The sequence below is a fragment of the Neoarius graeffei genome, chromosome 15, assembly GCF_027579695.1.
Source record: "Neoarius graeffei isolate fNeoGra1 chromosome 15, fNeoGra1.pri, whole genome shotgun sequence".
NCBI lineage: Eukaryota > Metazoa > Chordata > Actinopteri > Siluriformes > Ariidae > Neoarius > Neoarius graeffei.
In genome coordinates this window covers 13,662,384-13,686,015 of record NC_083583.1, presented here as the reverse complement: position 1 = coordinate 13,686,015, position 23,632 = coordinate 13,662,384, and the positions used below count along the sequence as shown (strand labels likewise).

Here is a 23,632-nt window from a genome sequence, read left to right as displayed (position 1 = left end):
CCTATCGAACACATTCTCCTTCTCTCGCGCAAACTCTACAAACATTGTTCTGTCATTTTTACGAAGACCACGGAACTTTTGCCTATAGGCCTCCGGGACCAACTCATAGGCGGTTAGTATTGCATTCTTCACAGTCTGGTAATCGGAGCCCTGCTGCACAGTTAATGCAGAATACACAGATTGCGCCTTACCACTCAATACAGTTTGCAATAACAATGTCCAAATGTCTACCGGCCACTTAAGCGTTAATGCTACCCTCTCAAAATGAGCAAAATATTTCTCAACTTCTCGTTCATTGAAAGGGGGAACCATACGAACATAACAACTAATCTCCAATGGTGGGTCAAGCAGTGGCTGTCCCACCCAAACGGGAGCATTTACATTAGTGCGGTTGGGAACCGGCAACGGAGTCATGACTGGAACATACGAGCTGGAGTCTACGCTTACTAATGGGACGGCATGTGAGGGCACAATGTTATGTCCACTCATCAGAGGAACTGAATCAGAATCTACAACATTTATGGCCTCAGAATGCCGAACAGGCGAAGTATGTTCATCGCTGGAAATACCAGCAGAGGGCCGAACAGGAGAGGTAGGCTGTGAACTGAAAGCAGGAACCGTGGCAACACCTGACTGGGATATAGTGAATTTCTTTACTGCTAACTCAAGCTCGAGCCTTTTCAGTTCAAACTCATGCTGCTCTCGTTCTCATTGATATTCGCAGTCTTTTACACGAGCTTCAAATTCACGCTGCTCTCGCTCTCGTTCCCGTTGATATTCGCAGTCTTTCTCACGAGCTGCAAACTCCAATTTTTTCAACTCCAACTCATGCTGTAATTCCAACTTTTTCAACTCGAGTTCTTTATCAACCTCGCCTTCTTTCACTGCACGACTCACAGTGTGCTCCACTGTCTCAGAAAATTGCTTGATTTTAAATTCCTGATCGGAAATATTGCTCTCACCCAACAACACTGACGTCGGAGATACTAGACCTTCACCAATAGAGATGATCTCTTTTTCAACTAAGCCTGCTCGAACAGCTTTAAACAAAGAACTTTTAAGTTTCTTTTCCTCAGTTGAAACACTAATTGAATAACGCTCTGCTATATCAATTAATTGGTCCTTAGTACAGCGAACCAAACTAATTTCTGAAGGATTCTTCACGAATTCTTCTACCAGTGACATGATTATTAACTAAAGCGCACTTCCGAAACAAATTGAATGTGACTTAACTCACAAACTAATTCATAACCTCGATCAGGCAATCCATAATGCGCTAAACCTTTCCCCTCCACCCCCAAAATGCTGCTCCGTAGCACAGCCCAAAAATAGAGAAGATGGGAGGAAGAAAAGCCCCCAGAAAAATTCCATGGGAAAGTTAGGTCACCCAAGAAAAAACCTGCGTCAACACAACAGCTGCGCACAGGTAAAAAGATGTGCACCAAGAGAAAAAACACTTCTAACAGAAAAGGAAAAAATATTTGGAAGTCTGTCAACTCAATAAGAAAAATTAACTATAAAACAAAAACAAAGTGCCAACTTCCACAATGTGGAAGCAACGCTGCGACCTCGCGACTCTGGTCCCTAGTTAAATTCACAAAAACTAAATAAACCTCAAATATCTTCGAAGCGTACCAATTGAAGGCCCCTTTAAATGCTGAACGCAAAGAAGTTGACCTATCAGTAGTCAAACTTCCTGCAGCATACCTCCCCCCGGGGTTACTTCAATAAGCCCACTTCCCCAAATCAAAAAACAATCAAAACGCTAAACTCACCAGAGACGCTGTCCAAAAGTGCGCCCCAAACGAATGTGGATATCTGAGAAAAAATGCGTAAGGCACCACAAAGCAAGAAGAAAACTACAGCCAAAAAAAAAAATTTGAGGAAAACCGAAAACAAAAATTAGACGAGCCCCCAATTGTTATGTCCCCAAATTGTCTAGGGGTAAAAAAATGAGGACATAGACAAAAGTGGTAAAAATAAGCGACAGACTTCTCGCAAAAACGTTTAAGGGGAGGTTTATTTACATAAAGGAAAATAAGGAAATGAGTACAAAAAAAGAAAAAAACAAAACACAAGCGAACAAGCAAGCAAGCAAGCTAAAGCTCCCCCCCCGGGTGACGTCACCGCCGGTGGCTTTTAAAGGCTGGGCACCAAATACCAGCCAATCCTGTGCTGCTCTCACCAGACTCCAGGTGGTGGTAATTTGGGCCCATCAGCCACCCACGGGATCTGCAAGAGTAAAACACAAAACAAAAGCAAATCAAACAAGAAAAATATGGGGTCGTAACAGGTGGAGTACAGAACCACGGCAGGCCAGAACTGAGTTCTCAATGAACTATTTATTACTAGCTTTTCAGCCTTTTATCACTTCCCAGCCACGCGCACACACACACACACACACACACACACACACACACACACACACACACACACACACACAAGTGTTCTGGTTGGGGAGAGCTCCCTTTCTCTGCTCTCCTCTCCTTTTAAAGGGCACAGTCACTGGGGAAGACACACAAACACAGGTTAATCCCCATCAGGTGCAATGATTCCACCACTTACCTTCCCTGACTCCGCCCTCCATTCACAGACCGCCGCTTGGCCACGCCCCTGCTGCCACAACCCTCTTATTAAAGGGTTTGACCTTATCTTTGCATTCTATATGAAATCAGCTCTTACACTTGACACATAGCTGAGCCATTTCGACCAGTTCTCTTTAAAAAAAACTGTTTGGTTCCTTAGTCTAAATGTAATTCTCTCCATAACATATATATTATAAATTATATCAAGCCACTCGTTTATTGTTGGTCTGTCTTTTTTAAGCCATTTTCTGGTCAGAGCCTTTTTACACGCCACTAACAACACTCTCAAAAGGTATTTGTCCAGCTTTGTATATTCAAGTCCTTCCAGATCACACAGCAGGGCTTTACATTAACTTTTTTGCTCACCGGCCACTGTGACTAGTGGTTTTCCCGAGTCACTAGTCATTCAGCCTTTTCACTAGCCACAATTTTGTTGCCAGGAAATCGCAGTTTTTTCTTCACCATGATACGTTAAAGTTCGGAAGATCTAGATTTAATTATGAATGGCAGCGTATAATGTATCTCTACAGTGGCACTCAAGTATTCAGTGCTGTTAAGGTAGCTCATATGAAAACATGCAACCAGTTCAGACAAAAATATAAACAGAGTATTCTGTTTATTGAACTCAAATTCAAGCCCCTTACAATATGAAATATCGTATAATATGAAAAATAACATTCAGTACAACTGAACTGATTCTAATATTAAAAGTCTAATTCAAAACATTTATCACTGAAAAACATTTGATGTTTTGATATGCAAGTATTATGTGTATTATCTATTAATAGTGTGTGTGTGTGAACATGTGTAGAGAGAGACATTAAATGTCCTCATTACACTCATCATCAAATGAGTCTGAATGGTCCATGAAAAATGGTCTTCGTGGCCTGAGGCTTCCAGCAGGCCGTAAGTTGATAGCTGGGGTGGGATCAACTTCTTTCCAATCGTGTGAACGTTTCTAAACAGCAGCACCATCCTCTCCAGCTCAGCCGACTTCATGACAGCCAGGGACTTGAAAGCAATGCTGTCCTATAGTAAACCAGCCGTCTCCGCCTGTTTTGATGTTATAGTACCGATGTGTGCATATAACTTTTCGTGGTCCTTGATAGTTTTGAGTTTAAAATTACTGGTGCCTGTCTTTGCCAGACTTTCTACAGTCTTCGCAGTACATGGTATTTTCGGTTTTGCTATGAACTAGCCAATCTCACCTGAACTTTCATTTTCATTGAACTGTCTTATCTTCCTATTAGCGTCTTGTTCATCTGCATGGCCGCAGCCAGCTATGAGGCCCCTGCAGTCCGGACCTCAGTCATTTTTAAGAGCAGAAAATACATTTGTACGCTAAATATTCAACTGGATAAAAAAATAAAGAATAACATTAAAAAGTCTCCATAAAAAGTGCATTGATAATGATGTTAAACGTTGATTCTGTCTTCTGTGTCGGTTTTGTGTGCGCGGCTCTGAGACCAAGAACACAAAAGCAAACGAGCACGCAACTCGGGGGAGGAACGCAGTGCAGGAGACAAGGGGTTTCCATGGTAACCATCAGCACACTTTCATCAAGCTGTTCAATTGACATTTTCGAAGCAGCGCAGTTGTAGCCTACCTTGTTTGTGATTTTAAAAATACAACCCCAATTCCAAAAAAGTTGGGACAAAGTACAAATTGTAAATTAAAATGGAATGCAATGACATGGAAGTTTCAAAATTCCATATTTTATTCAGAATAGAACATAGATGACATATCAAATGTTTAAACTGAGAAAATGTATCATTTAAAGAGAAAAAATTAGGTGATTTTAAATTTCATGACAACAACACATCTCAAAAAAGTTGGGACAAGGCCATGTTTACCACTTTGAGACATCCTCTTTTCTCTTTACAACAGTCTGTAAACGTCTGGGGACTGAGGAGACAAGATGCTCAAGTTTAAGGATAGGAATGTTAACCCATTCTTGTCTAATGAAGGATTCTAGTTGCTCAACTGTCTTAGGTCTTTTTTGTCATATCTTCTGTTTTATGACGTGCCAAATGTTTTCTATGGGTGAAAGATCTGGACTGCAGGCTGGCCAGTTCAGTACCCGGATCCTTCTTCTACGCAGCCATGATGCTGTAATTGATGCAGTATGTGGTTTGGCATTGTCATGTTGGATAATGCAAGGTCTTCCCTGAAAAAGACATCGTCTGGATGGGAGCATATGTTGCTCTAGAACCTGGATATGCCGTTCAGCATTGATGGTGTCTTTCCAGATGTGTAAGCTGCCCATGCCACACGCACTAATGCAACCCCATACCATCAGAGATGCAGGCTTCTGAACTGAGCACTGATAACAACTTGGGTTGTCCTTCTCCTCTTTAGTCCGAATGACAAGGTATCCCTGATTTCCATAAAGAACTTCAAATTTTGATTTGTCTGACCACAGAACAGTTTTCCACTTTGCCACAGTCCATTTTAAATGAGCCTTGGCCCAGAGAAGATGTCTGCGCTTCTGGATCATGTTTAGATATGGCTTCTTCTTTGAACTATAGAGTTTTAGCTGGCAACGGTGGATGGCACGGTGAATTGTGTTCACAGATAATGTTCTCTGGAAATATTCCTGAGCCCATTTTGTGATTTCCAATACAGAAGGATGCCTGTACAGTATGTGATGCAGTGCTGTCTAAGGGCCCGAAGATCACGGGCACCCAGTATGGTTTTCCGGACTTGACCCTTACGCACAGAGATTCTTCCAGATTCTCTGAATCTTTTGATGATATTATGCATTGTAGATGATGATATGTTCAAACTCTTTGCAATTTTACACTGTCGAACTCCTTTCTGATATTGCTCCACTATTTGTTGGCGCAGAATTAGGGGGATTGGTGATCCTCTTCTCATCTTTACTTCTGAGAGCCGCTGCCACTCCAAGATGCTCTTTTTATACCCAGTCATGTTAATGACCTATTGCCAACTGACCTAATGAGTTGCAATTTGGTCCTCCAGCTGTTCCTTTTTTGTACCTTTAACTTTTCCAGCCTCTTATTGCCCCTGTCCCAACTTTTTTGAGATGTGTTGCTGTCATGAAATTTCAAATGAGCCAATATTTGGCATGAAATTTCAAAATGTCTCACTTTCGACATTTGATATGTTGTCTATGTTCTATTGTGAATACAATATCAGTTTTTTTGAGATTTGTAAATTATTGCATTCCATTTTTATTTACAATTTGTACTTTGTCCCAACTTTTTTGGAATCAGGGTTGTAAATCATTCGATAAGCCAAAGCAATAGAGTGGAAAGTTTCAACTTATGTTTGCCTTGGATAACTTTGCCTAAAACATGGTGGTGTATACTGATTTTTTTTTCCCAGAATTTTTTTTTTTTTGTGAGTAGGTGTAACGGATGCCAGATTGTTAATGTATCTTAGTTCCATAGGCTACATGGTTAGGGTATCTTTTGTCCTCATTGCTTGGGCCAGATCAAACCATTAAACAAGCTTAAATTATTCTTACTCTTGCCACATACATGATTTTTCTTTTCAAAACTGATTATATTCAGTTCAAACACCATTAAAAATAATTTCAGGAATAGATCTCTTGTGTGACGTGTAATTCAGCCCTCTCATTTAAATATGTCAAACATTTTTCGGCATGCACTTTGCGCATCACGGACCTCGGTGATTTTAAAATGCTGCCCCGGCCCTGCTCATCTCTGTCCCTTTTTTCCTGAGCAGCAGGGTTTGAAACTCCAGCTACTGTATATGCCGCCACATAGTGCGCTTGTCAGTCGTCAGCAACTTTGTTGCTTCGTTCATTAACCGCAGGTTACCATATCATTGATTTTATCTGAGACGTTCTAAACAATTCTAACATGTTGTCAGAATGTTTATGCAGGTGCTCATGGGAGTTGTAGGTGTGTAATATTACATTGCAATGTGTTTATTATATCAGATGCCTTCAGAGAAAACTACAATTAAAATATATTGTCATACCACAGAATAAACCACCCGCCAAAGTGGCTAGTGGGACTAAAGTTATTACCCGCCAAAGCTGAATTTTACCCGCATTTGGCGGGTGGGCGGGTGCTAATGTAAAGCCCTGTCACACAGGTACATGACTTTGAAATTTAAAAATATTTTCCTTTTAAAAACAGCCTCCAGGATCCCCAGAATTTCTCTCCAAAATGGAGCCACAGAGGGACAGCACCAGAAAATGTGAAAATGATTTGCTGAGGTATTCCCACAGGACCTCCAGCAGGCAGTCTGATTGGAATACTTGGTCTTTTGTGCCAGAGAATGAAAGAATCGAGTCGCGTTTTTCCAACTGAATTCCCTCCAGGAGGGGGAGCTTGTCACTGACCACTGCTGTCTGCAAGTCTTGTCCCACTCTTCTTATGAGACTGTGAGGCCTCCCTCTGCTTCCCATCTTTCCTTAATATCCAAAGTATGGTCACTTTTGAGATTTTGAAGAGCTGAGTATAATTTGAATATTATCTTTTGGAAGGTGACATTCCTGTCAGCTCTTTGAAAAATGTTGAGAATTTCTTCCCTCCCTGAAATAACGTCCCTTGGGAATTTCTTACTCATGAAATCCCTAATTTGTAAATATCTAAAGTGATCTTGATTTTGAAGACCAAATTTTCCTTTTAGGTCCTGGAAACTCATGACTTTGTCCTGATCTAGATTCACAGAGCCCATTATCAATGGGTTATTGGGGTCCGAGAGATGATTAGTTAATGAAGGATCTCCAACTAAATTATTAACTGGTAGTCCCTTTCCCATTGCCATTTCTATTTCTTTCCATTTCGATCTATAATTTGGAGTACACCATCCCACCAGTGGCCGAATTTGAGCTGCTCTATAATAATTTTTCAAACAGGGGAGGGTTAATCCACCTTTCTCCTTTGGTAATTGTAGAGTTTTATATATTATTCTTGGCTTCTTCCCTGCCCATATGAATCTGGAAAGAATTTTATCCCACTCTCGAAAATATAATTCTGGTTTCTCTATTGGTATTGAGTGAAATAGATATAAAAGTCTTGGTAAAATGTTCATTTTAACTGAATCTATACGAGAACTGATATTTAGGTAAGGAATTATCTTCCATCTATTGATATCTGCTATAATTCCTTTTTTGAGGGGGCCATAGTTAATTTCTTCTAGTTCTGATATGTCTAAAGGCAGGAGAATTCCCAAATATTCAATATATTTTTTTTGTCCCAGTCTAGATGGTACATGGAGCGGAGACATTGAGGGGGATTAAAATGAAAGCTAAGGACCTGGGTTTTTTTTTATTTAATTTATACCCTGAGTATGACCCATACTCATCTAAAATAGACATCAACGCTGGCAGAGATTCTACTGGGTTTGAAAGACTAACAAGCATGTCACCTGCGAACAGGGCCAGTTTTTGCTCACCTGCTGCCATGTTTATACCTGCTATCTTGTTGTTCTGCCTGATCCATTGTGCCAATGGCTCAATAAAAATTGCAAATAGGATTGGACTTAGGGGGCAGCCCTGTCCTGTTGATCTCTCCAGCAAAAATGAGTCTGTGAGCTCCCCGTTGAATTTTAGCTTAGCTGATGGTTTGTCATAAAGGGCTTTTAATGTGTTAATAATTACTTGATTAAAGCCAAACTTCTCCATAGTGTTGAATAGGAATTTCCATCTGACAGAGTTGAACGCCTTTTCTGCATCTAGACTAACAAACATGGCCTGTATTTTATTTTGATTTATATGTCTAATAATTTGTAGGGATCTTCTAATATTATCATGTGTCTGATGTGCAAGAACAAAACCTGTTTGATCCATATTGATTATTCAGGGTAGAATTTTTTCAAGTCTCTTTGCGATAATTGAATTAAATAATTTATAGTCCAAATTAAGCACACTGGTCTGTAGTTTGCACAGTCTAACTTGTCTTTACTTCCCTTGGGTATAACTGATATAATCGCTTCTTTTCATGACGGAGGGGTTTCCCCTTTAGTCAGGGCCCAGTTGAATGTTTCTAATAAAATAGATGTCAAAACCTCCTTCAGTTTCTTATACCACTCTGAACTGAATCCATCCGCACTTGGGGACTTATTAGCTTTGAGTCTTGAGATTGCCAAGTACATTTCTTCTTTTGAAATTTGTGAAGCTAATATTTTATTTTCTTCTTCCGTGAGTTTTGGAAGATTTAAAGATTCGAGTAGTGACTCCATTTTCTGGTCGGTACTGACTTGATGTTGTGAATATAAATTTTTCATAATAGGTTTTAAAACAGTCTTTTATTTCCTGAATTTGGTGATGAATAACCTTGGTTTTTGGGTCCCTTATCTTGTATATTGCATTGTCTGCCTGTTGTTTTCTTAGTTTGTATGCTAATAGTTTTGAATATCTGCTGCCCCCTTCGTAGTATTTTTGTTTTGTGTATAACAATTTCTTTTGAATCTCTTGAGAGTATAACTCTTCAATCTGATTTTTTCCCCTTTTTATTTCTATTTTAACCTTTGGGTCTATTGATTCTTTATGTTCAGATTCCAGGTTTTTGAGTTCAATCTCTCAAAATGATGATTGTATAGATAATAATATTATAAAGAGGAATTCTTGTTCTATGTTTCTTACACCAGTAGATGAGAAGGAAATTATTGATATAGTTAATAAATGTAGTAATAAAATGTCCACAGATTGTAATGATATTGATATGAAACTAGTGAAAACTATTATTGGGGGGATTTCTAAACCATTAACATATATCTGTAACTTGTCATTTCAAACCGGTACATTTCCAAGTAATATGAAAATAGCAAAAATAATTCCATTGTATAAATCTGGGGACAAACACAACTTCACAAATTACAGACCTGTTTCTTTACTTCCTCAATTCTCCAAAATTCTTGAAAAACTATTCAATAACAGATTAGATAAATTAATTGAAAAATACAAACTACTCAGTGATAGTCAATATGGATTTAGAGCAAATAGATCAACAGAGATGGCACTAATGGAATCAATTGAAGAAATCAGTAACTCTATAGATGATAAGAAATATCTCATCTCATCATCTCTAGCCGCTTTATCCTTCTACAGGGTCGCAGGCAAGCTGGAGCCTATCCCAGCTGACTACGGGCGAAAGGCGGGGTACACCCTGGACAAGTCGCCAGGTCATCACAGGGCTGACACATAGACACAGACAACCATTCACACTCACACCTACGGTCAATTTAGAGTCACCAGTTAACCTAACCTGCATGTCTTTGGACTGTGGGGGAAACCGGAGCACCCGGAGGAAACCCACGCGGACACGGGGAGAACATGCAAACTCCGCACAGAAAGGCCCTCGCCGGCCCCGGGGCTCGAACCCAGGACCTTCTTGCTGTGAGGCGACAGCGCTAACCACTACACCACCGTGCCGCCGATAAGAAATATGTCGCTGGAATATTTATTGATCTTCAAAAAGCTTTTGATACTATTAATCATGATATATTAATTAATAAGATGGAACAATATGGGATAAGGGGAGTTGTATTAAATTGGATAAAAAGTTATTTGAGCAACAGGACACAATTTGTGAAGTTGGGTGACTCTGTCTCAACTCGTTTGAATATTGATTGTGGTGTCCCTCAGGGGTCAGTATTGGGTCCTAAAGTGTTTATTCTTTATATAAATGATATGTTCAATGTATCAAAGATATTTAAGATGGTATTATTTGCAGAAGACACATATGTTTTGTTCTGGAACAAATTTACATGAGTTAGAAAACATAATCGTTTCAGAATTGGCTCACCTCATCTCATTATCTCTAGCCGCTTTATCCTGTTCTACAGGGTCACAGGCAAGCTGGAGCTTATCCCAGCTGACTACGGGCGAAAGGCAGGGTACACCCTGGACAAGTCGCCAGGTCATCACAGGGCTGACACATATGCCGCTTTTCCACTACCAACGCGGCTGAGTTGGGCTGAGTCGAGCTGAGTGGGGCTGTTGGCGTTGCATTTCGACTACAACCGCGCTGAACTGTGCTGGCTGGAAGTGGGTGGACACATTGGGTGGAGTTAGCGAAAGTGGGTGGACGTCACGTGATGTCGTTAGGCGGCGCAAACAGTGACATCAGTGATCTTTTAAGCGGTAGTCTCACGACCCGGATAGTAAACAATAAACATGGAGTCGTTAGTGTTGCTGGTCTTGGTGCTGTGGCTTGTTGTCACCGACAACGCCAACAGATACTGGCAAGAGCGTATAGATGAGGCGAGGCGTATAAGGCTTCAGAAATTCTCGGAATTCGTAATTCTTCTTCTTCCGGGTTTACGGTGTTTACAGATCCCAGCGTGCTCGCAGGGCATGTGAGGACACGCCTCCTCACCAATCAGTGCACAGGGGAGTGTCTGCTCACGCCCCTAGCCCCACTCGGCTCAGTTTGGCTCGCTTCAGCCCTACTCCAAAACCGTGAGAGTTTTGGGTGCTAAGCAGGGCTGAAGCGAGCTGAGTCGTGCTGCTCTGAGGTAGTCGAAACGCGAGCCGTGTCGGGCTGAAGTGAGCTGAAGTGAGCTGAAAAAGGGCCAATAGACACAGACAACCATTCACACTCACACCTACAGTCAATTTAGAGTCACCAGTTAACCTAACCTGCATGTCTTTGGACTGTGGGGGAAACCGGAGCACCCAGAGGAAACCCACGCGGACACGGGGAGAACATGCAAACTCCACACAGAAAGGCCCTCGCCAGCCACGGGGCTCGAACCCGGACCTTCTTGCTGTGAGGCGACAGCGCTAACCACTACACCACCGTGCCGCCCCTCTTCAGAATTGTGCAGGTTAAAAAGTTGGTTTGATCAAAATAAATTATCATTAAATCTGTCTAAAACAAAAATCATGTTATTTAATAATTATAAAATTAATAGGGCAATAAATGTACAGGTAGATGGTGTTGATATTGAAAGAGTTTCTAATAATACATTTCTTGGGGTAATAATAGATGATAGAATTAATTGGAAATCACATATAAAATACATACTAATGAAACTATTAAGAAGCATATCTGTGTTGAGTATAGCTAAGCATGTCCTGGACTATAATTCACTCCGCATTCTATACTGTTCCCTGGTTTTACCATACTTAAATTACTGCTCAGTGGTGTGGGGAAATACATATAAATGTTCACTTCATGCAATAACTATACTTCAAAAAAGAGCTATAAGAATAATTCATAGTGTTGGTTACCGAGATCATACTAATTCACTATTCTTAAATTCAAAATGTTTAAAATTCAGGGATATTATAGAATATAAAACTGCCTTAATAATGTACAAAGTAAGGAATTATAAAGTGCCAAGGAATATCCAAACAATGTTCTCAGATAGAGAGGGGGCTATAATTTTAGGGGGAAATTGAAATTTAAAATTTGCAGTGCTAGGACAATGTTAAAAATGTTCAGTATTTCTATTTGTGGAGTAAAGCTATGGAACAGTTTGAATGTGGAGCTCATGAAATGTACAACTATAAACCAGTTCAAAAAAGGTATAAGGAACAGATCTTTATGAGGTATAGGGAGGAGGAATTACAATAACATTCTATTGATAATATAAGTGTCTATATGTGGGTATGGGTACATACGGATTATATAAAATGTAAGTATTTTTTTGTATGTGTGTGTGTGTGTGTGTGTGTGTAAGCATAATATTCATAATTATGATATGGGTGTCTGTGTACATATGGATGTGTATAGTTATAGGTATGTGTATATGTATATACTGTATATATGTATTGTATGTGTGTATATATGCATAACATAAGTATCTGTATATATTATTTGATTTGGTCGATATTATACCATGTTGGTATGTCTTGGTATGTTGGTATGTTTTCTTTTTTTGTTGATTTTGTTTTCTTTTGTATATATAGTTTATTATGGTGGAAAGTGGCGTTTGATTAACGGTGGTATAGAGGGTTAGGATTTGATAAGTTATTTACTTCTTCCTAATCCTTTCCGAACATTATTATGTTATTGCCTTGTGGCTACGCTATTCTGTTTGTTTATGAAGATGTTTTGATGATTGCATTTTTTACTTTTATTTTTTGTTGTTTTTTTTTGTGTGTGTTTGTTTTTATATCTTCTTTACTGTTCGGAATAAACCTCTAAATACAAATACAAATCTGTAATGTCTTAAGTTTTACTTTTCTTTGTTTCTTAAGAAAAGATGCCACTGCAATCACTCTGTCTCTCGTTACTGCCTTAACAGGCATCCCAGAGCATTGGCAGAGAGACCTCTCCATTATCATTAAATTCCAAGTATTCTTGAATTTCTTTTGCAAACTGTTCTGTCCTATTGTTATTGAATACACTGGGATTTAGTTTCCAATGTGTAAACTTCCTTCTATAGGTCATTTTTAGGGACAGATAGAGTGGGCAGTGATCTGAAAGGTCCATTGCTCCAATATGGCAGTCTTGTACTTTGCTACTGTCTGTTTCAAATATTAAAAAATAGTTGATTCTAGAATATGTTGAGTATGGGGATGAGTAGAAGGTATAGTCTTTGGCTAATGGGTTTAGGTGTCTCCAAATATAAATTAGTCCTATTTCTGGTAATAACAAATTAATTTTCTTTGTTATTTTTTGAGGGCGAGGTATTCTTCTCCCAGTTGAGTCAAGATTTGGGTTAAGCGTAGTATTTAAGTCACCTGCACATATTAAAGTCCCCTGTGCTTCAGTTGCTATCCTCTCAATTACTTGGGTATAGAAATTTGGTTCTGAACCAGGAGGTATATACAGGTTGTAGAGGGTAAACAAGTTTCCATCAACTTTTCCATGGATCATTATGAATCTACCTTCCTTATCTTTAATCGTAGACATACGTATGCTCATATATCACCCTTCCTGAAATTAGTATTGTTACTCCTCTGGTGTGTTTAGAGCTATTTGAGGAGGAGAAGACATATTTAAACCCCTGTCTTTTGAGTTTTTCATGCTCAGCTTCCATTAGGTGGGTTTTCTGCAGAAATGCAATATCTACTGTATATTTTCTCTTTTAAGTTTTAGAAGGATTTTGCTCTGTTTGACTGGGCTACGAAGCCCGTTCACATTTAGAGACACTACTTTCATTGTTTTGTCCCTGTATGTATCCCATTACATCTAGAGTTGTATGATGCTTTATTCTCAACAAAAAAAAATATTTCCCTTGCAGAAAAAAAGAATCCTCTCCTGTTTTGAACATGAAATAAGAACAAGCTTTTACCTTCATCTTAACAAACACAATAAACATGAGAATTTCCTGTAACTGAGGAACCTCTGTCCCTCTATGGTCCCTGTTGGTGGGTGGGGGGAAAGCCCCTCCTGAAAGGTTGGGGCCCCCCTTAGTGGTGTAGTGGCTGACCTTCTGGTGCACTCCATGTCCACTAATGAGTCCAACACTAATCATTCCGTTCAGTCGTTGATTTACTGTAGTTCCAACAAATTATATTTTAAAGTAAAGAGAGAGAGAGTAAAGGAGGAATAGCTCACCTCCCTTATTTCTTAGCCCACATTCACATGTTGTTCTGCAAGGTTTTTAATACTTTTCACACTGGGATGATCTCCTAAACTCTTGGAGCTTTTCTTTCACTCGTGCCTCAATTTGTTTTCCTCCGTCGGTCCCTCGTTGCCACGGGAACGCCTCCAGTAACCTCTCCTCCAAGTTGGAGGCCGGATCCACTCTGACAGCGGGCACCTCCATCCCCCGCGCCCGCAGCTCCCGTGCAGCTTGATGTGCATCCTCGTAGGTCCGTGGGCTGGTGCTCCAGTGGATCCAGATCCTCGTGAATGGGGTTTGGAAACGAATGCCCTTTTCTTTCAGTGCTTTTTTAATTCCCCCGTAAGCTCTGTGTTTTTCCATCACTTCGTATGCATAATCATGGTCAAAGAAAATCGGTTTGTTGTTCTAATGAATTTTCTTTTTCCAAGCCAACTTCAATACCATTTCCTTGACATCGTACTGCTGAAAGTTTATCACAATGGACCGAGGTGTAGTGTCACGTCCCGGTTTCTGGGTCAAAGCTCTATGAGCCCGCTGAATCTGCAGGGACATACCATCAGGGAGAGCCAGCTCCGTGGTCAGCAGGTTTTCCATAAACTTTATCATCGAGTCACCCTCCAACCCCTCTGATACCCCATAAACTTGGATGTTGTTTCTTCTGGACCTGCTTTCCAAATCGGTGACTTTTTCTTGCAGCTTGCATTGCTCTTTCAGCAGACTCAGCAGGGCCTCTTTAGTTGCAGCACCGCTTGTTTCCATATCTGAAATGCGCTCCTCTGCCTCGGTGATCGCCTGGTCATGACCCTGGAGCCTAGTCCCAAATTCAGTTAGCTTCTGGTTTAGCTCGTGTCTCAGCATCGCTAGCTCATCCTTGAAGTCTTTCTTTAACTCTCCCTTGAGGTCGGAAATAACTGAGTGAATATCATTTTTAAAGTCACGGATATTATTTGAGATAATTGACAGTTCCCAAAACAGCTTGTCTTTAGATTCATCACCACCTCTGCTAGCTAGCAGGTCACCATTTTCTTCGTCAGTTGGCTCCATTTGTTTTTTGTTGGGCTTTAATTGTTCCATTACCCTCCCTCTCCATATCGTATCTTCTCTTTTTTTGTTTCTCCCCACTCATGTCTTGCCTTTCAAAGTTTTCTTGTTAAAGTTTTCGAGTTTGGGGGTATTTTTGATAGTGACTGAAACGGAGCAAAAGACTATACGTCTATCCCGAACATGACTTAACCGGAAGTTCCTATATCAGCGAATTCTAAAGGAAAATGTCAGGACATCTGTCCATGAACTGAATCTCAAGAGAAGGTGGGTCATGCAGCAAGACAATGACCCTAAACACACAAGTTGTTCTACCAAAGAATGGTTAAAGAAGAATAAAGTTAATGTTTTGGAATGGCCAAGTCAAAGTCCTGACCTTAATCCAATCGAAATGTTGTGGAAGGACCTGAAGCGAGCAGTTCATGTGAGGAAACTCACCAACATCCCAGAGTTGAAGCTGTTCTGTACAGAGGAATGGGCTAAAATTCCTCCAAGCTGGTGTGCAGGACTGATCAACAGTTACCAGAAACATTTAGTTGCAGTTATTGCTGCACAAGGGGGTTACACCAGATACTGAAAGCAAAGGTTCACATACTTTCGCCATTCACAGATATATAATATTGGATCATTTTCCTCAATAAATAAATGACCAAGTGTAATATTTTTGTCTCCTTTGTTTAACTGGGTTCTCTTTATCTACTTTTAGGACTTGTGTGAAAATCTGATGATGTTTTTGGTCTCATTTATGCAGAAATATAGAAAATTCTAAAGGGTTCACAAACTTTCAAGCACCACTGTATTGTGACACAAACAACAAGAAGACGGAGTCATCTATGTCCCCCGCCCTATATACCAACTAAATACCAAGTTTCAAGATATTATTTGTCACATTTTTCAAGTTCCGCTGCAGGAAACCAACCCTACCTCTTTATATGGACCTCAGCAGCCCATGGCATAAGCCCACCGGAACTTTGGTCCAGGCAAGCTAAAAATTAAAATTTCTCACATTTCTTAGTGTCAAAAGGCACATGTACATTACTTAATCAATACATATACCAACTTTCAAGACCATACCACTGTTATAGAATATACGTGTGTGGTCTATTATACAGTCTGTCATTCCTTTAGCCTGTGGGGGAGGGGAAGAAAAGGGAAGGGGAGAGAGGAGGGGAAAGGGAAAAGGGGGGGGTAAACAGTGGCTATTTTGAACAATGGCATATTTTGAACACCGTCGGGTCAAGTGGCCACAAGCCAACAAGGAGAAGGAGTGGCTCCAGTTTGATGAAGACGCCGATAACATCTTGGATGGCATGGCTAAGGGTGATGTTGACCGGCGCCTCCAGTCCATGACCACCATCCAGTGTTGCCAGATACTGCTGACGTTTTCCAGCCCAAAATATGTTCAAAACCCGCCAAAATGCACTTGAAACCGCCCAACTTGGGCGGGAAACCGCCCAATCTGGCAACACTGCCACCATCATCATGAGCCTAGCAGCCGAGAGGTTTGGATTGGAAGAGAAGAAAACAGAGAAACTTCCCTACACCAAGAACAATCGGGCGAAGAAGATTCACCAGCTTAGGCAAGAACTGAAGAGCCTGAGGTGGCAGTTCAAGGAGGTAAGTGAGGAGGAGAGGGGACCTCTGCCAGAGCTATGCAGCATCCTACACAGGAAGCTCATGACCTTGAGGAGGGCTGAATGGCACAGGAGGAGGAGAAAAGAGAGAGCCAGGAAGCGAACTGCCTTTCTAGCAAATCCATTTGGATTTACAAAACAGCTGCTGGGGCAGAAGCGCAGTGGCAAGCTGAACTGTTCTAAAGGTGACATTGACCAATACATCTCCACCACCTTAAGTGATGCACTCAGGGAGCAAGATCTGGGCAACTGCAAACCCCTAATCGACCCTCCTGTACCAGTACTGGACTTTGATGGAAAGGAGCCCAGTTGGAAGGAGATCCAGGAGGTGGTCAAGAAGGCAAGAACAAGCTCAGCTCCAGGACCTAGCGGGGTGCCTTAAAGGGTTTATAAGAACTGCCCAAGGTTACTCCACAGGCTCTGGAGGATCCTGAAGGTGATATGGAGGAGGGGAAGGGTCGCTGAATGGTGGAGGTTTGCTGAAGGAGTGTGGATTCCGAAGGAGGAAGAGTCAAAGAACATCGACCAGTTTAGAACCATCTCCCTGCTCAGTGTTGAAGGAAAGATATTCTTCAGCATTGTTGCCAGGCGCCTAACGGACTACCTCCTAAAGAACGACTATATCGACACCTCAGTTCAAAAAAGAGGGATCCCCAAGGTATCAGGGTGCCTGGAGCACACAGGTGTGGTTACCCAGCTGATCAGAGAAGCAAGAGAGAACAGAGGTGATCTAGTTGTGCTGTGGCTGGACCTCGCAAACGCCTATGGATCCATACCACACAAGTTGGTGGAAGAGACACTGCAGCGGCACCATATTCCAGATAAGTTCAAGAACCTCATTCTTGACTACTACAATGGCTTCAGTATGAGGGTTTCTTCAGGGGCCATAACATCGGACTGGCATAAGATCGAGAAGGGAATAATTACAGGGTGTACTATCTCAGTGATTCTTTTTGCACTAGCCATGACTATGCTGGTAAAGTCTGCCTCTCCAAGTCAGGCATCAGACAGCCACCAATCAGGACCTTCATGGATGACCTGACTGTAACTACACCACATGTGCCAGGGAGCAGGTGGATCTTGAAGGGTTTGGAGGAAGTGTTCACCTGGGCCCGCATGACCTTTAAGCCACAAAAATCCAGATGCCTTGTGCTGAAGAAGGAGAAGGTCACGGACAAGTTCCAGTTCATGCTGGGCAGTGCCCAGATTCCATCCATCACAGAGAAACCCGTGAAGAGCCTGGGGAAGGTTTTCGACTGTAGCCTGAGAGACACCGCAGCCATTCAATCAACCAACCAAGAGTTGGAAGCATGGTTGACTGCGGTGGACAAATCGGGCCTACCAGGCAAGTTCAAGGCTTGGATTTACCAACATGGCATCCTTCCAAGGATTCTGTGGCCCCTCATGATCTATGTGGTTCCAATTTCTACGATCGAGAGCTTTGAGAGGAGAGTCAGCAGGTTCCTGTGGAAGTGGTTGGGCCTTCCTCGGAGTCTGAGCAGCATCGCCCTGTATGGCCATAACAACATGCTGAAACTCCCAACTAGCAGCCTGTTGGAAGAGTTTAAAGTGAGCCATACAAGGGAGGTGTTGCAGTACCGAGAGTCAAAGGACCCAAAAGTCTCTCAGGCCGGCACTGAAGTTAGGACGGGGCGGAAGTGGAGAGCTGCGGATGCTGTGGAGGTGGCTGAATCATGGCTATAATACAGGACACTGGTCGGGACAGTGGCTCGAGGTAGAGAAGGCCTCGGCAGCAATGTAACACCTCACTTCGACCAGGTAAAGGGAGAGGACAGGAGAGCACTGGTTCAGGAAGAGGTGCGGGCATTCATCGAAGAGGAATGAGCCAGCAAGGTGGTGGGGATGCGGCAGCAGGGAGCCTGGACTCGATGGGAGCATGCACTAGACCATAAAGTCTCCTGGAATGAGCTGTGGAAAGCAGAGCTCCAGCACATTCAGTTCCTAATCCAGGCTGTCTATGATGTGTTACCAAGCCCATCAAACCTGTTCAGCTGGGGGAAGGTAGAGTCACCAGCCTGCGCCCTGTGCCAGAAAAGGGGGACACTGGAGCACATCCTTAGCAGCTGCCCAATAGCTTTGGGCGAGGGACGCTACCGCTGGCGCCATGACCAAGTGCTAAGGGCGATTGCGAATACCATCTGCAATGGAATCAACCAGTGCAAGCGCCTCCACCCTGCAAAGCAGACCATCGCTTTTGTGAGAGCCGGGGAGAAACCACTAGCTGTGGCCAGGACCAAGTATTCTGGTTTGTTGGCAACAGCTCAAGACTGGGAGTTGAGAGCTGACTTGGGAAGGCAACTTAAGTTCCCGGAAAAGGTAGCCACAACAACGATAAGACAAGATCTAGTCCTCACCTCAGAAACCATCAAACAGGTGGTCCTCTTGGAGCTCACTGTCCCATGGGAGGAGCGCATTGAGGAAGCTAATGAAAGGAAGAGAGCTAAGTATGCTCAACTAGTGGAGGAGTGCTGTCACAATGGGTGGGGGACAAGATGTGAACCCATTGAGGTTGGGTGTAGAGGGTTTGCAGGCCAGTCCCTCTGTAGGGCTTATAACATGCTGGGCATCACAGGGGCAAGGAGGCAAAGGGCCATAAAGGAAGCCACTGAGGCAGCTGAAGTTGCCTCACGGTGGCTGTGGATCAAAAGAGATCTGTGGGCAGGGTAGCACTACCTGGACACAAGCTGGGGCTTGATCACCCCTGGCTGGGTCGCCTGGGTGAGAGTGTATGATGTTTGAAAGACCCGAAACACTCGAAGACCCCAGGTAACATCACTGAAGATGTGTCCAGGTTGCATCACTTGCTGATGTATGTTATAAGTGTTTGTATGTTGAATAGTTCTGAGTGTGTTCTATATGTTGTTTCAAAGTTTAGGTGTCTCATCTCATTATCTCTAGCTGCTTTATCCTTCTACAGGGTCGCAGGCAAGCTGGAGCCTATCCCAGCTGACTACGGGCGAAAGGCGGGGTACACCCTGGACAAGTCGCCAGGTCATCACAGGGCTGACACATAGACACAGACAACCATTCACACTCACACCTACGGTCAATTTAGAGTCACCGGTTAACCTAACCTGCATGTCTTTGGACTGTGGGGGAAACCGGAGCACCCGGAGGAAACCCACGCGGACACAGGGAGAACATGCAAACTCCACACAGAAAGGCCCTCGCCGGCCCCGGGGCTCGAACCCAGGACCTTCTTGCTGTGAGGTGACAGCGCTAACCACTACACCACCGTGCCGCCCAAGTTTAGGTGTCTTCAGTATTATTCTGCAGTATAGAAAATGGTAATAAAAACTATGAATGAGTAGGGGTGTATAAACTTTTGACTGGTATGGCGTATATACTACAAATCGCTGATACAGTATAAATCACTTCAGGATTTAATTTGCACTCTAAAAATCTACTTCTTCCCTTGGTTCATTACACATCTTGTATTCATTGTCTATGCACCGTTGTCTTTGTCGAGGGCAATTCCATGTAAATGTCAACCTCACCATGCAAAAATAAAGCAACATGTAAAGCATGTCAAGGAATGTAAGATGGGGATGCCCGTGTCCTCACTCTCCATGCTTTGGGTCCCAGAACACCAGTTTGTGCGCCAATAAGTTGTCATGTCGTCTTTTATGGCTTGCAAGCTTCATCCTCCTTTCTTGGATTTTGGTGGTAGCTCTGGGCAGGTTTCCAGAGACTATTTTGTTGTTGATCTTGTCAAACCAGCTGACGTTGAGCACTATTTGTAGCATGTTTGTATAACAGCCGTCAATGCGTTTAGCAAGTGCTTCAGATATGGTCCATGTTTCCAACCCATACAGGCGAATGGACTCTACTGTGGCCTGCAAAAGTCTGATCTTTAACTCTCTGACTTTTCCAGGCCACAGTAGAATCCATTCTCCTGTATTAATAAAGCTTATAATGCTAGTAGTTGCATCTCAGAGTTTGCCTGTTCTTCCCGCGTCTACATGGGTTTCCTCCGGGTGCTCTGGTTTCCTCCCACAGTCCAAAAACATGCAGATTAGTTCAGTTGGCTACTCTAAATTGCCCATAGGTGTGTATGTGTACCTACAGTAGCCACCAGATGAGGGTTTGGGTCCCTCTGGTGTGCTATAATCACCCAAGATAATTCATGGAAGCAAGTTGAGAAATTTGCAAAATGTCTTCCGGGATCACCGATCCTCAACTATGAGGATGGCAACAGAGAGACACAGAATTGCATCTAAGAAGTCATTCATGCATTCAGATTTGTAAGATAAAAATCTGCAAATGAATAGTGTGCTTCAACTGCAGCATGACAGTGCTTCCTGCTTTATTTTTACCGCAATCAGTTGTACAAGGATTAAATGCTGTACAAGGATTAAAACATTTCAGAACAAAGGCGCATAAAATAAAGTAATTACAGTAATAAAAATACAATGGAAAAGCAAGACAGCAACAGTAATAATAAAACAGGTACAGTGGTGCTTGAAAGTTTGTGAACTCTTTAGAATTTTCTATATTTCTGCATAAATATGATGTAAAACATCATCAGATTTTCACACAAGTCCTAAAAGTAGATAAAGATAAAAGTAGATTTTTTTTTTTTTTTGCTTTACCCTAAGTACAAAATAAAGTTGCAGTAATCTAGCCTCGATGAAATAAAAGCATGGATGACCTTTTCAAAATCAGGTGGAGAGAGAAAAGACTTGATTTGTGAGATGTTACATAATTGATAAAACATTATTGCACAACTTTAGTAATCTGTCTTTCAAATCAAAGGTTGCTGTCAAATGTTACACCCAGGTTTCTTGGAGCAGGGTGGATATTTACAGACAAGATGTTTATGAAAAATGGGGATGGATTTGCGTGGACCAAAGATAATTATTTCTGATTTGTTTTCATTGGGTTGGACAAAGTTTTGGGATACCCAGCCTTTTATTTTTGCCAGACAAGTTACAAGATAATGAAGATTGCCTTCTTCATTGGTTTTTAGTAGGACATACAGTACCAGTCAAAAGTTTGGACATACCTATTGTAATGCCTTACTGTCTGGATGTTCCAATAAGTGCATAAACAAGCTCCAGTTAGTTCAAAATGCAGCAGCAAGAGTTCTTACTAGAACTAGAAAATATGACCACATCACCCCTGTCATATCCACACTGCATTGGCTCCCAATCAAATTTCATATTGTTTATAAAATACTACTGTTGACCTTTAAATACTGAATGGTCATGCACCACAGTACCTAAGCGAACTTCTGGTCCTTTATGACCCGCCACGCCTACTTAGATCAAAAGGTGCAGGCTATCTACTGGTACCATCAGGGGGCGGAGCCTTTTCTTACAAAGCCCCACAGTTATGGAACAGCCTTCCAAGTGGTGTTCGGGAATCAGACATAGTCTCAGCGTTTAAGTCTAGGCTGAAAACATATCTGTTTAGTCAAGCCTTTTGTTAATTTTATTAGGAAAAGGAGTAGAACTGGAGGATCCTCAGGCATAGTGTTTTGGTAAACTGGGATATATGGATGCTGTTGTCTCCCCCACTCACTTGCTCACTCGAGTTTGTTGACAGTGTAGCAGCTGGCTGTTTTATGGCTTGAACCCAGAACCTTCTTGCTGTGAGGTGACAGTGCTAATCACTGCACCACTGTGCCACCCAAAGGAGCCTTAAGATCAGTGAAAACAGAATCACAGCACTAACAAACACTAACACTAAAACCCAAACAAACAGCAGAAGATCGATCAGCCATCTTGGATTCCAGCCCACAGACTCCAGACTCTTTTCAGCCACACTGCTGCATTGCACCAAGGCTTCAAGTCATAGCTGATGATGTCATTACAAGAAAGCAACACAAGTATCGATACAGAGCTTCATCTACCTAGAGGTCTTTGTCTGGTCCTGCTTATTGACGCAATCAGCACCTCTTTTGTGACAGAATGTAACATGGTTTCTTTTAATGACTCATCTAAATACAGGCCAAAGCTCAGATTAGGGCATTAAAAGAAACTCCAGACTCATGCTTACCTGGTCACACCGTCATAATCACCACCAAAGCCCACTATGCTGGAACCAGCCACTTTCTTGATGTGGTCAAAGTGATCTTTGTGTGGAAAGACAGAGGAAGTGGTGTTAAATTTCAGGAAACTTAAATGTGTTAGATCCTCATTGTGTGTCTGACTCACCTGCCACGTGTGAAAGGTTTGCCTTTGGGCTACATGTGACGTAGTCATTATAGAAGTTCACCATTACAATCCCATTCTTTTCTTTCTAGAACAAGGACATAAAGCCAGATTTAGTTTTAGTGACATCATCATGACTGACTTTTTGTAAATCCCAACATACTGTAATTGGTAGATAACCACAAAGACCTGCCAGTAACTGGGCTGTTAGACAACAACTACACCATCCATGTTACTCATTGCTGGTCACGTGGATTAATTTTTAGTACTTTTTCTTTGTCAGATGAAGTGATAACATGCATGACAAGTATAAAGTCTCTCACCACTTTCTTAAGGATGTCATCTGGGACGTTTCTCTTGTGCTGACAGATGCTGTAAGCAGAAGAGTGGCTGAAGATGATGGGGGCTTTGCTGATCTCCAGCACTTGGTTCATCACCTGTTCTGGCACGTGAGCCAGGTCCACCAGCATGCCCATGCGGTTCATTTCACCAATCAATCGCTGTGAAAATAGTTTTAAAAAGTATTGCTTCACCTGAGAGAGTCATAGAGCAATAAACTTTACTTATACCAAACCCTCCAAAGATAAAACGTCTAACAAAGCACAATAAGATGTAGAATGCAGTCAAAAAATAAAAACGGGGAATACACTATAATACAATACAAAATAAGGTACAAAAATAAATAAAATAAAGCTAGGAAAATATAAGTAGAAAAAAATTGATAGCAAAATAA

The 23,632-nt window shown here is 41.9% G+C and overlaps 1 protein-coding gene across 1 annotated transcript in view; it reads right to left on the bottom strand.

Moving 5' to 3' along the window:
* Positions 1-23,632, bottom strand: part of dpep1 (dipeptidase 1) — a 68,952-nt gene that overhangs the window by 18,113 nt on the left and 27,207 nt on the right. The window contains exons 6-8 of the mRNA XM_060940884.1: positions 23,223-23,399; positions 22,903-22,987; positions 22,745-22,820 (exon numbers count right to left, since the gene is read on the bottom strand). Of these exons, the coding sequence (XP_060796867.1) occupies positions 22,745-22,820; positions 22,903-22,987; positions 23,223-23,399 (338 nt within the window). The remainder of the gene's footprint in view (positions 1-22,744; positions 22,821-22,902; positions 22,988-23,222; positions 23,400-23,632) is intronic.